The sequence below is a fragment of the Manis javanica genome, chromosome X, assembly GCF_040802235.1.
Source record: "Manis javanica isolate MJ-LG chromosome X, MJ_LKY, whole genome shotgun sequence".
NCBI lineage: Eukaryota > Metazoa > Chordata > Mammalia > Pholidota > Manidae > Manis > Manis javanica.
The window spans coordinates 6,345,595-6,358,791 of NC_133174.1; the positions used below are offsets into that span (position 1 = coordinate 6,345,595).

Sequence of the window (13,197 nt, forward strand, 5' to 3'; positions counted from 1 at the left end):
ATTATACACAGACATGAACAAAGAGTGCAGACACTGAAAATAAAAACAGCTTCCCCCAGATGTTATCCAATAAATACTTTTGCCCATGACTATTTATCATACTTGAAATGATGCTGCTTGATTTAATTGTGCTGTTTGTATATTCAAAGGAAAAAAACAAACACCTTTTGAAAAAGTTAGGAAATGTCTACAATATGGGACAAGGTAATGGCAGTTACGATTTCAACAATAGACAACATTTTCCAAATGGAAGACAAGAGATGACAAACATATAATTAAAATATTTGACCCAACCACTTCATTTCTTAAAACAAACAAACAAAATCACATACTCAGTGACTGAGGTAAAGTTAGAGAAGTCTTGTGAATTAAAAAAAAAGACTCAACTAGGACTCAAGGAAGTAGATTTTTAAAGCAGGAGGATTCCACAAAACAGTCTTGGTTTGTGTCCCCCAGAAGCAGAACAAAGTATGTTATTAGGGAGGTAGTCCAGGCACACGGCTGTGAAGGAGTGGGGAAATGAGAACAGGAAGGGAAGGCAGCCAATGAAGGGGGCATCACTGAGGCTGGACAAGCCTGTGGGGAGCTGGGGACCTCTGGGAGACAGTGCAGATCAAGCACCTCAGAGCTCTCCCTGCTGAGGAGCAGTGAGCTTGTTTATTTATGTCACAAGTTACAAGAGTCACTGATTAAGGGCAGCTTCCAGTAGGGGCACGGAGGTGGTGGTAATGCCTCGCCACTTGCAGCCTGGCAGCTGCATGGGTGGGTGCCTCTGGCCATCAGAGAAAGGCCTCAGCAAAGAGATGAGGTGTAGCAGGTAGAGGGAGGGCTGGCATGCTGGGACTGCTAAAGGCTGAGGGTGAGGGAGCAGGGCACCCGACGTGTGTGTAACTACCCATTGTCTGATGAAGTGTGGAGGAAGATGTTGGCTGCTGGCGCCCTAGCAAGGCCCGGATAGAGGAGAGGGCATTTGGAAGGCCCATTGCCGCCCTAGATTCCCAGAGAGCTCAAATGTAGCATTTTGGTGTTATTGCCATATAGGTGTATACACAGTGTGAGAAAAAATGACAGGATTGGAAGAACAATTCCTTCATGCAAATCGAAATGTTCCATAATGTCATTTCTTCATTTTTAAACATAGCCAAGTCCTTGAAAAACAGCAGTGGCTTAGGCACTCCTCTATCTGGGAGAGGTCCTAAATATTGGGGGCTGATTGAGAAATGTGGATTTTAAGTAGGAAGTGTCTGGGGTTGTAACTAGGCAATCGTTGATGGCTGGAGGTGGCAAAGATTTAGAGCCTCCAGGTGGGGAAAAGGAGAGCTCTCCCAGTGACTGAGGAAGTTTTAGAGATGCTTATCAACTGATTCAGCCAGTTTGCATGAAAACTCAGCTTTCCTGGGTTGAAATGTGAAATCTGAAATGCCAAATAATACCACAGTGCCTAGAACATAGGGCTGATTTAAAAAATGGCACCACAGTGTTACAATATTGATTTGAAACAGGATATATACATTTTTCTATTGATATTCCATTGATAAGAAAAAAACCTCATTGTTTATGAAGACTGGTAGCCGATTCACTGGGCCAGGCATGGTTCTTGGACTGGAGATGAGGAGAGTAACAAAACCACCTTGCCTGGCCCTCCGGCCTCACTGTCGCATGGGAAAGTCTGGGAATATAACAGAAGATTACAGTACCGCAGGATCAATGGTGATGTTGCAGAATGTTTAGGATATCTTGGGGCACATGGTTAACCAAGGAGGGGCACCTAACAGCTTTGAGAGGGGTCAGGGAAAGGCTTTGGGGGTGTGCCAGGCACCATATGGCCAGAGCAAATTCTCCCCAAATGACATTTTTGACAGATACCTGGACTACATTTCTAGTTTTCACAGGAGCAAAGACTCAGTGAATAATCTTACAACTCTTCCATTGTCCTAGCAATGGTGTCAGACAACATACTGGCTAACTCACCCTTCTCCTGGCCCGAGGGGCTGGCTCTGGGGTGTTTGGGGATGTTGACTCATTTGGTGTTTCCGAGGTGGAGCTGAGAGATGAGTTACTGCTTGAGAGTTCTTTGTTTTGTCTTTTGTTTCCAAATGGGAGGAGGGAAGATACAAAATCGGATGTGTCCTTCTGCTCGTCCCTCTGTGAGTCCTGCTTGAGTTTATAGGCCCGGTCATTGGCAATGACTTGGGATAAGGGCATTCCGAATGCTTGCGGGATGAATTCTGGAATCGAAACACAAACACTCATTTTCAGAGAAAGACTGGACCAGGGAAGGCTCTCACTCATGTTTTAGACCTAAGCAGACATATTCAGATGACTGTTTTCAAGAGTTGATTGATCCATCAAAATAGAGAGATAACTTTTGTGTCTATCAGAATGTTTCTATTTCAGTAAAGAAAGCTAGTAGGTATAAAGAATAGGGTTTTAGAAATCAAGGCCTCTTAGTTTTTCTCCACGTATCTCAGGTATGCTTTAAAATAGATCATTTTATAAAAGAAATCATTTTAAAAGAAATAATGTGACATTTCTGATAGGGTGTACATAACACTTTATCCTCACGAGTACACAATTTAACCAACTGTTAGTCTTTGATTTCTACGTCTCAAGAGCTTACGAGGCCTGAGAAGACCCTGCCTTCTTTCAACAGGCACTTAATGAACACCTACCATATGCCATGTCAAGCTAGGCAATGGGTGGCACAAGGCTCATAAAAGGTCCCGTCCTTGCTTTTGCAAGGTTCAGACTGTGGGGTGTGTCAGGGAGTGGAGAGCCAGATAGGCTGATGATTCTGTCCAGTGTCTGTGGTAGAGAGAGGTACTGTAACAGACAGACGCATGAAGTGCAGAACTGGAATTCAGGTGAGTGCACACTCTTGGGCGTTCCCAGGAAAAGAGCCAGCACAGGAAATGATAACCTGAGAGGCACAGGAGCAGCGTGGGAAGAAGCCTACTCTTTTTCCTTTGTCTTCCTTATGCCCCCATTGTGCTTCCAGGTGCCAGGTTGGGGCTGTCACTTGCATGATCTATACCAAGCCATTCTGCCGGCCATGTGCAGAAGTGAACTCTCACCATTAAATATCCAGTGAAGGGCCCAGGATACAATTTGTTAAATCCTCTAGTAAGGACAACTTTGGGGAAGGAACATAAAGCAGAAGGAATCTATGACTTGACTTGGAGATGTACATACAGTTGCTTTCTGCATCTCCGCAGTACATCCATTTGTCTACACATACACTGTAAGCATGCTGATTCTTAGGGCCAGACATTTTATTGGCAATATTTTAGATTCATGCTGAAAAAGATTAATAATTAAATTAAGTGCATTATTTCTTTTAGACTCCAAATTACATCTCCTTCCAGCAGAAAGTTGGAGGCTAGCCTCTCCCTTGTTTTTATAACCCGTATGAATAAAACTAGAATGATCAAGGGAAAACAATTCTAAGGTTGTTCACTCTTTGAAAGAGAAAGCTAACATCAAATCAGGTGGAAAGAGGCTTTCAAAGGTTTTCCTCCTTGATCCATGGGCAACATTCTGAACATCACTGGGCTAATGGCCAAGTTTACATGAAAAGCAGAAATGGCACTTGGAAAGCCTGTTCCTCTGGTTCTATCAAAACACGCAGTTTGTTTGGAAGTGAGAAGTCAGAACCTCAGCATCTGGGGATTTTCAGAGGATGCTTAACCATACTTTATCAACAAACTGGGTGGCATACGGTAACAGAGAAACATAATTTCGCCATGTGATTTGAGTGTTCAGTGTGGACAGCGTAGCAAGATCCAGTACTCGCCACAGGTGGAAGGCCATTCCCACTACTAGCAAATTCAGAAACCAGAAGGGGACAGTACCAGACTGCCTGCTGTGCCCTGCAGGATTTACTGTGCAAACCAGCGTTGTCTTGTCTATGGGAATAATCCGAGTCTTACTTTCAAAAGGTTGTGGGAAGTCTAGGGCATGTGGATGGCACGGCCAACTACACGGAGCATACAAAAACTGGTGGGGACAGTAACGGCAAAAAGGGCATAGATAAACCTGTCGAGTGACATGTGTGTGCTCGTGTGGGCATATTCAGCAGGGGTTTCATATGAGATGGGACACTGATTCCTCTCCCAGACATTTTTTCCATATAAGGAAAACCTACCAGACTTGTTTAGAGATTTCTAAAATCCTGGAGAAAAAAATAAAAATGGTTTCCTTTGGCATCTGCCATTTTAAACATGTAATAGTCTGTCACTCTACTTGGAAATTCGAATACCTGAATACAGATTCAACAGATGGAATACATGAAGTGATTCTTCCCAGTTTTTATTTCTCTTTTATTCCCATTCCAGGGATGTAGCCACCTATAACAAATTTTTATTTCTCTCTTTCCTGGCCGAGCTTATTTCCTCTTTTAGTGGTAGAGTTCTGATCTGGTCTCTACTTTCTTGGTGTTTTCTCCTGAGAACCCATATGAGCTTCACAAGGGAGATTTCTCTAGGCTCCAAACTTGTTTTGTGGTGTGTAGTCTGTAAAATTCTAGGCAGGATTCCTTGACTATTATGGCTTCTCAAAATATGGCTATTGTGAAATTGAGGACGCAGCACAGTCCACTGAGCAAAACCCACTTTCTGTGTAAACAAAGTGTAGGGCACACAAGCTTATCTGTGGGTTCAAAGCTCTTCTGTTAGGGGGAGAAAGGAATTGAGAGAGTCTGGGTTGAGAATGCCTAATAATGTTGATAATAGGTTTTTAAAGCCATAAGGACATTACCCGAGACTCTCTGTTCTGGGGCCAGGACAACATGTTTCATGTTCTAATCTATAGTGTGAGCTCACTGCAGAGATTGTCTGCCCTGCTGTCCTCATTAGCAGGACTGTCTACCCTCCCTCCTCAGGAGCCGTGGGGCTAGGGGGTCGGCATGCCATTGTCCTCTCTGCTCCCTCTGGCGCCACCCAGACCTTGCCCTTCCCCTGCTCACGCCTATCTTCTCTTGCCACTGACTTTGACTCACGGTCAGACCCGCCAATCTACCATCATCCTGGGTGGCTTGGAGGTCTGCCTACCTAAATGACCCATCTGATGCTCTGTCCTCACATGTCCATGACCTTGTCCTCTCTTACTTTTCCTGCATGCCACCTCCTTCAGCCACTCCTCAGTCTCATCCTGGACCTTGCCCTCACTGGAAATGATTCTACCTCTGGACTCAGGCTTCCTCCCTCCAGTCTTGTCCCACCACCACCCCAAGGTCATGTCTTAGGGTGCAGTGTGGCAATCTGTTTAAAGACACCCAAGTCGTTCCCTCCTTAATACCCTCCGCTGGGGTCTCAGTGCCCTTAACATGCAGACCAAAAGCTGTACTGCAGCCCACACAGCCCTGCGGGAGGGAGGCCCTTCCAACTCTCTCCTGGACTCTCACTCACCCTGGTTCTTTCGTCTCCAGTAACAGAGCTCAGTGACAGTACTCAGTACACCTTCTTTGAGACTTTCTACATAGGGATAACATACTTGATTTTCAACTGCTATTTAATATGACACAAAATAAACATATCAACTATTCCTATAGAGTGCCACTCCACAGCTCACATATAGCAACATACCTAGACAGTGGGGAACAGTAAAACATGTGTGATGTGGTTTCAGCATAAAGAAAGGTGCCAGACTTGAACCAGCTCCAGACTTTATGCCAATAAATATATGGCATAATCTGAAAATATCCTATGGAGAGGGCACCTATCTCCCAGATTTATGCTCTTGTTAGAGACACATTAACTGGAACAAAGTGGCTACTTTTAAACCTTTTCCCCCAAGTAATTTCTTTTTGACGTAAGACAGAAATTTTCTGAAATTCTGAAAGTTTAAAAAATACTTTTGGGTTGCCAACTAATTTAACTGAGAGAAATTAAGGACTTGGAACTATTCTATATGAAATATGTTTTCTGAACCAGCATCAATCTTGAATTTGTTTCCATATGGAAATGAAAAGTCATATGGGCACTGCCAAAGTGGCAGGAGGGACACAGGAGCGTCTCATGATCTGCTGTATCTTATGTCGAGGCAATTAGATCAAGGACAGGATGAAATTCACTCTGATTGAATCAATTAATACAGCAGCATATCACACATTTAGCAAATCACTTTACTGGAGAAAATTCGATTCTGAAAAGCTGCTTCTGTTTATTTTTAGATGACCTAACCCAAGAGGTCATTCAGAGCTTCCTGTTTTCCTTCTTTTACTCTTGGATTCGAATGATTATCATTTTCCACATGTGCAGCTGTTAGGAACCCAAATGTTAATATTCAGATGGAAGAAAATAATGTGCACCCATCACAGCTGTGCACGACCTGCACGCTGCCCCCTCACACCATGGTTCCCAGGACACTGGTGGTGTGGAATGGCTATGCTGACATACATAGGACATTCTGTTTGGGAAAGATGCCATGTAATCAACCTTCACTTAAGCCTAGGACATGTTCTTTTTAAATATCAAAACTACTTTAAAAAAGAAAGAAAAACCTCTTTGCCACCAAGGCTGATATTTCTCCCCTTATTTGGATGGGCGATGTGTCTTCTTTGGAACCACAAGGCTCTGCCTTCCTTTGCCCGGCCAGCTCCCCCTGCAACCTTACAGAACACTGCCAAGTTTTCACTGAGCCTACACAATATATAAATATGATTTGTTCTGAAAAATTACTCTAATCTAGTGAGGCAAATGTGGGCTATAGCAGGAATAGAATGAGTAAAAACTCTAGTTTAAAAAAGGTTTCCTAGCTACTAATATTCATGTAAAAATGAAGGACAAGAACATATGAGCCAATGAGAAAGAATACAATTTATCAGGCAACGGTAGGTAGCTGGCCAAGAGTTAATGCGCTTTGCCTTCACCACCCCAGCAGCAGATTCGGCTGTGAAAGGATGTACCCTGGTGAGTATACTGGCTAAAATGGACCAGAGTTCTCATCATAGAAGTTCCACACTAATGCTTTACAATATTATTCATGCCCAGTACCCCTACAGACCAATGAAATCACACATTCTGGGGTGAGGGCCCGGCCACTGGAATTTTTTGAGGTTCCACAAATTATTCTACTGTGCAGTCATGGGTAGGGATCACTGGTATTTTCACCTCCTTTTCTCCAGTTTGAGGCAAACCTTTGAAATGCATGGAGTCATTCTGACCGGGGCAGTGCTATTGGCATCTAGTGCTGGAGGCCAGGCTGCTGCTGAACCATCCGCAATATGTACAGGAGAGCCACGCCACAAAGAATGATCCAGCCTACAATGCCAATAGTCCCAAGGCTGAGGAATGATGCTCTAAGCGAAGGAAAACATTGGTTTTCCATTCTTTTAAATTATTTATCTTCTGTCAGTCCAGAGAACCAAATGTCATGACCCATCAGGCACAGTTCAAGGCCTGGGTGGTGTCTGGGATCGATGGTGTGGACTAGGTCTTGTCCAACACTGTTCACAATGCACTGATTCTTACACCTTCAGTTGCACTGGCATCTGTTACTTGTTTCAAGCAGAAATTCAATCATATAAAAGAACTCCAAAGTGGGACATATGGCTCTCCTCACTCAGTGCTCATTCACTAGTCACATAAAATGAAAATACATTTACACGACCACACCATTCAGCCACAGTCAGTTCACATGGGACCATAGAAACAAGCCACAAAATGTTGTGCTGTGCTAATGGGGCCCAGGTGCCCATTATGCAGGTTCAATGAATATTAGTTAAAAACGACCACCAATACCTCTGGAAGAGTGGCTAAAGCATCAGTTCCCTAATTAGACATAGAAGGGGTCACAAAACAGTATGAAGAGAGGCAACAATTCCCAAAACATGTCAGGCAAAAATAAGCATTCTGTGATCTAACATAAAAATGCTGAGAATGGCCCATTACTAGCCCATGAGGGTGAGACTTTCTTTCCAGTAGTCATGGTAGGCGATTCCAAACTCTCTCATTCAACTAGCCCTGCCTCACTACTGGGATCTGCCAGACAGCTGGTTAGTGTTAGAGATACTGTCCATGGCTACTCAACCCAGGCTCGCCTTATGCATTGCTGATTGGCCAGCATCATAATTGGAACCATAAACTTGGCCGAAGTCACACTTTACTCAAACCAGTTGAACTCATCAGTTCAGTACAGGGCCACTCAAACACAAAATAGTAGACCAAAACAGACCTCCATGACATGCCGTCACAGAAATCCAGTTCATATAAGAGAGCTGAACTGCATACATCTATGCAGTTCAAAAACCCCACCAAATACAACCGTTATGCTGCATGGATGACACATTCATTCACTTGAGTTCATTCTGTCCTTTACCTCTGTCTTTGTTTTTCTCCTTCCCTAGGGAATCCAGTTTCTTTCTCAGAGATTTCTTTCTCTTTTGTCCATCTGTAAATGTTAAAAGAATGACAAGTTATGAAAAGAAACACACAAATAGTATTTTATACTCTCAATAACTATATTTCAGCAACAGCATGACTTCTCACTTACTTCACTCATAATTTGGCATTTTGAACTAAGTAATGGCTCTGAAAGAAACATGAAAATCCCTGACTTGGACTGTACACATAAGCAGAATCTCGGTTTATGCTCTTAAATTTGGTTTCAATCATGGAAAGTACAGAAAACTTACCTCTTTCAGAAGCAGTTCCGTTTGACACTTAGATGTATTTGCTTTTACTCTTACGTGAGTCTCTTCCTATTCTTTATGTTTATGCAAACCAATGTCACCTTGAATCAAATCTCCATGAGAGAAGAATCAATAGTGTATATATGGCTTTGACATTCATGAGCTGGTAGAGTACAACTGGAGAAGAAAGTGAATTTGGGGGTCCACAGAACTCAGGCCTAATTATTGCTGCACCATTTACTAACTGTGTGCGTTTGGACACGTCTCAGTGCCCTCATCTATGAAATGGGAATTTCATGGGGTAGTTGTGAGAATTAAATGAAACAATGCATATAAAGTGCTTCAGGTCCATCAATTCAGGTATACTTTCTTTTGGGGGGCTGCACAGTGTTCCATAGTGTAGCTGTACCATAATTTCATTAACCATTTCTCCATTGATGGACATTTGGGTTGTTTCTAATTTTTCACTATAATAAGTAAGGCATATATCCTTTCAGCATGTTGTACTTAATAATAAATATACTTAATACATCTGGTTAACTTGCCAAATAATACAGATACCACAGATATCAGTAGGCAGCTGCAACTGAATTCCTGGGATGTCATCATGAAATATTGGCACTCATCATGGCAAGAATGCGTTTCAGGGCTATGCAACTGTCATCTTACCCTGTGGGAGGTGCGAATCAGGGATCCACACTGTGATCAAACAGTGGAAATGCAGCCCACGTTGCAGGGAAGCTTATGTTTAAAAGGGGGATTAAGGATTGTTTTTTACAGGATATACTAAAAAGTGTAGTAAAGAAAGAGACTCAGTCCAATAAAATTTAAAAGCAAGACTCTGATTATCAGGAAAAGACACAGTAAGCATTCTTAAACAGAACTGAGCATTCCTGGGATCATCCCAGGGCTGCAGATAGCCCAGCACCTCCTCTCTAAATTTTTGGAGGCAAAAGACATCACAGTATAATCAACAGTCACACTCAATCCCTCTTCCCTTTCAAAAAGCAAAGAAATATTTCAAAAATCATTCTCCTCCCACAAAATGGAAACAGTTCACAAGAGTCTTCCCTCTTGCAGGCGTGAGACCTGCATCGGGGAAAGCTCCGGAAACCAGTTATAATGCAGCAAGGAGCCTGCCATCTCTTTCATCACGTGTCTGTTCTTATCTTCAGTGTCTAAAAGATGACCTCACTATAGGGCCTACCACGACTCATTACATACAGACAGACCATAAACATACTAACTGAACAAGATCCTAATCTGTCCTCCAAGTGGGAATGCTAGGTCTTCCACTTCGTAATACTTTGTTCATGACCATATAACCACATTTAATGAGGGTATATTTCTTCTAGAAAATTCTTTCATTCCTTCATTTTTGTAGCATACCCAGAAGAATAACTAAACCATATATTAAAGCTTAAGAGATTTATTTTTCATAACTAGTGGGCAGATCCTAAAATTCAAACAACTTGTCAAACAACCAGAATACATATAGGATAGGGGGCATTTTCTTTTTAGATAGAATGATTTTTTGAAATTTTCTTTTTAATTAGGGATGTGTCATAGCTATATAGATGCACATAAATATAAATGTAAACAGCTTAAATAATAATTAGGAGGCCAACTGCCACATAAGCAACAGCCAAGTTAAAATGTAGCTGCTACTAGTGGCTCAGGAGCTCCCCATATGCCTCCCTCCGCCTCCCCCTCCCACTCCCCCCAGGTAATCACTGGTCTGACTTTTGCAATAATCACTTATCTGCTTTTCTTTATAGTTTTGCCTCCTATGTATGCATTTTTAAGGAATGTAGCTTTGTTTTTCCTGCTTTTGGGTTCACATGGATGGAATCCACAGAAGATATTCTTTCCCAACTCACTGACCTCAGTAACACTTCCTGAAACCGGTCCTGTTGGGGCAGGTACAGAGGCCGCTCATTTTGATTGCTACACAGTATTCTCTTGTCTGACTACACCACGGTTAATTTACCCACTGAACTGGAAGGGAACTTTGAGTTCTTTCTAGCTAAAGACTATTAGGAACAATGTTTTGGAAAAATTTTGTTCATGTTCTCTTAGGCACATGTATAAGAATCTCTCAGACAGTGGTTCTCAAAGTGTTGCTGGGACCAGTAGCATCCGTATTGCCTGGGAACTTGTTAGAGATGCAAATGCTATGGTCCCACCCCAAACTACTGAATCAGGAGCTCTGGGGTGGGGCCCAGAACCGTGTGTTTTAACAAGCCCTCCGGGGGGGTTCTGGTTCATACTGAAGTCTGAGAACCACTGCTGCAGGGTAGATATGAATCTGCACCGTCAGGTCAGCATGTATGCAATCTTAGGCTTTCGTAGGTGACACTGAACTGTTTTCCAAGTACTTTTGCTAATTTATATTCCCAGCAGTATGAGGGTTTACATAGTCCCACAAGGACAACATGTACTTCAAACTCAAAAACTCCAAACAATACTTGAAGTCTCCTTATAGGAAAAAGCATGATCTTCATGAATGCTGGCCTACAAAAACAATTCTTAGCTATTTTTAACAAATATTATCTTTCTCACTGAATTAGACAGAGGCAAACATTATTGACAAGCAACTAGACGAAGTGATGGGAGGTATGCAATCATGTGTAAAGATGCCTTGCTTTGGCATGCCACGTTCTCGTTTAAAACCCTCAGGAGAATGATCAGAGCTGTGCAGGGAAATGGCTCACGCCTCTTTTCCCTTGTGATTGATCACCGGTTTGCCAATTGAGTCTCCGGTTTTTGTTGAGTATCTTCTGTTCCCATAGAGCACAGAAAATTTGCTCAAGAGACTGCCATATTATGCACTTAAAACTATACAGAACAGGTTGTGTTCAACCAGTTCCTTGGATGGCAGTCAGAGTGAAAAAGGTCCATTTGATCCAGTAATTCACTCCCAGGAATTTACCTGAAGAAAATAATATCCCTGATTCAAAAAGACATATGCACCCCTATGTTTATTGCAGCACTATTATTATTATTATTATTAATGGCCCCTGGCAATTAAGGGCCACGCACAGTGCCCATAGGCCACAGCAGGTGTTTTCCAATGGTCCATCTCATCAGTGTCAGTTAATTTGGCCCAGTGAGTCCACTTAGAAAACAGAGAGGACCGATGAGAGTCAGACAACCAAAACCCAGTGACATCATGTCCCGGGCAAAGCCGGTGGGACACGGAAGCCAGTTACTGCCATTGCCATCCTCAGTGGGATGGATTCAAAACTGTCCCTGCTGCTCTGAGTTGCCTGCTCCGTATTCAAAGTACCCCCCATGAAATGGAAGGGAGAGCAGCCCTGACAGAAGCAAGGAAATAGCGACCAGGAAAATGGCCACCTCTGCTGCTTGGCAGGACACATGGCAGCAAGCCCAGGGGAACCAGCGGGCCACTGCAGTACCCTGGTCTAAGAGCAGAGCTGGGATTGGCCCCAGAGATTTAGGAGCAGTCCCAAATCAGCCTAAAACAAGTATTCTCTGTCCAGAGATGTTCAGTCACAAAACATGAAATCTCCTTGGCTTGGGAATATCATGTATGCTTATAATAGTTACCTGTTTAAATGGCATCTTTCCTCTAGAAAGCAAGCCCATTCCCTGTACATTGATCCACCCATTGCTCCATCCATCCCTCCATCCAATGTTGATTAGGCACACCTTATAGGTGGTACAGAGCTAGGTGCTCTGAACCCAGGGGAATGGACACTATCTCTGCAATTGAGAAACTCAGAGTTTTTTAATGCTAAAGACAGAAATCTGGAAACCTCATTACGGCAAAATGAAGAAATGCTTCAATGGAGACGTTTACTAGGTGGTAGATGAGAATCGAGAAGGCTGTCCCCAGCTCTGCTTGGCAAGGCTAATGTTTGAGTTCGTTCTTAGGGGATGAAGTTACCCTTCTTAGGGGTCTCTGCATTTTGGTGGAGGTTCTCCCAATAAATCACAGGTGACTGTTAGGAAATCCTCTCTTATCCTAAGCCTCTTAATGTTTTATTCCTAGTAATCCAGCCCTTTGTCAAGCAAACATTCTATTGGTGAAAAAAGATGAGAAAATTACAAATTCAGGAGTGGATTGATAGTTTCTTTAGTGGGAACAAGGGCTCAACAGAGTGACAAATTAGAATTCTGGGAGACAACAACCTACATGGAAAATGTAGAAAACAATATATTCATGCCTGAATTGCCTCTACCATTCAGTCAACTTCGCACCTCACTATATGTATGTATACACGTTTTTTCAAGTCATTTTCAAGAAATCTTCCACACTATATAGTCTGTTGGTTATTTAGTCAGATCGATAGGTCAAAGTCTCCATATATATATATATATATATATATATATATATATTGCCTTACCATGAACAGTTCTTCCATTAACCTGACTGAAATAGAAAGCAGGTAGAAACAGGGTGATTGAGTCATTTTTCTTGGTGTAAATCCCAGTAAATTAAACACTGTTTCTTTATCCTGCTAGCACCTTGTGGGTTAGATTTTTCAAAATCTGTTTCCAAAGTGTCTATGTTTCTCAGGGAAGGAAATATTTATGGTATTCTT

General features: G+C 42.5%; 1 protein-coding gene across 7 annotated transcripts in view; it reads right to left on the reverse strand.

Moving 5' to 3' along the window:
* Window positions 1-13,197, reverse strand: part of ARHGAP6 (Rho GTPase activating protein 6) — a 432,000-nt gene that overhangs the window by 47,803 nt on the left and 371,000 nt on the right. For all 7 annotated transcript variants that reach the window (XM_037013443.2, XM_037013442.2, XM_073228024.1 and 4 more), the window contains 2 exons: window positions 8,317-8,388; window positions 1,972-2,228 (listed from right to left, as the gene is read on the reverse strand). In XM_037013443.2, coding sequence (XP_036869338.1) covers window positions 1,972-2,228; window positions 8,317-8,388 — 329 coding nt within the window. The remainder of the gene's footprint in view (window positions 1-1,971; window positions 2,229-8,316; window positions 8,389-13,197) is intronic.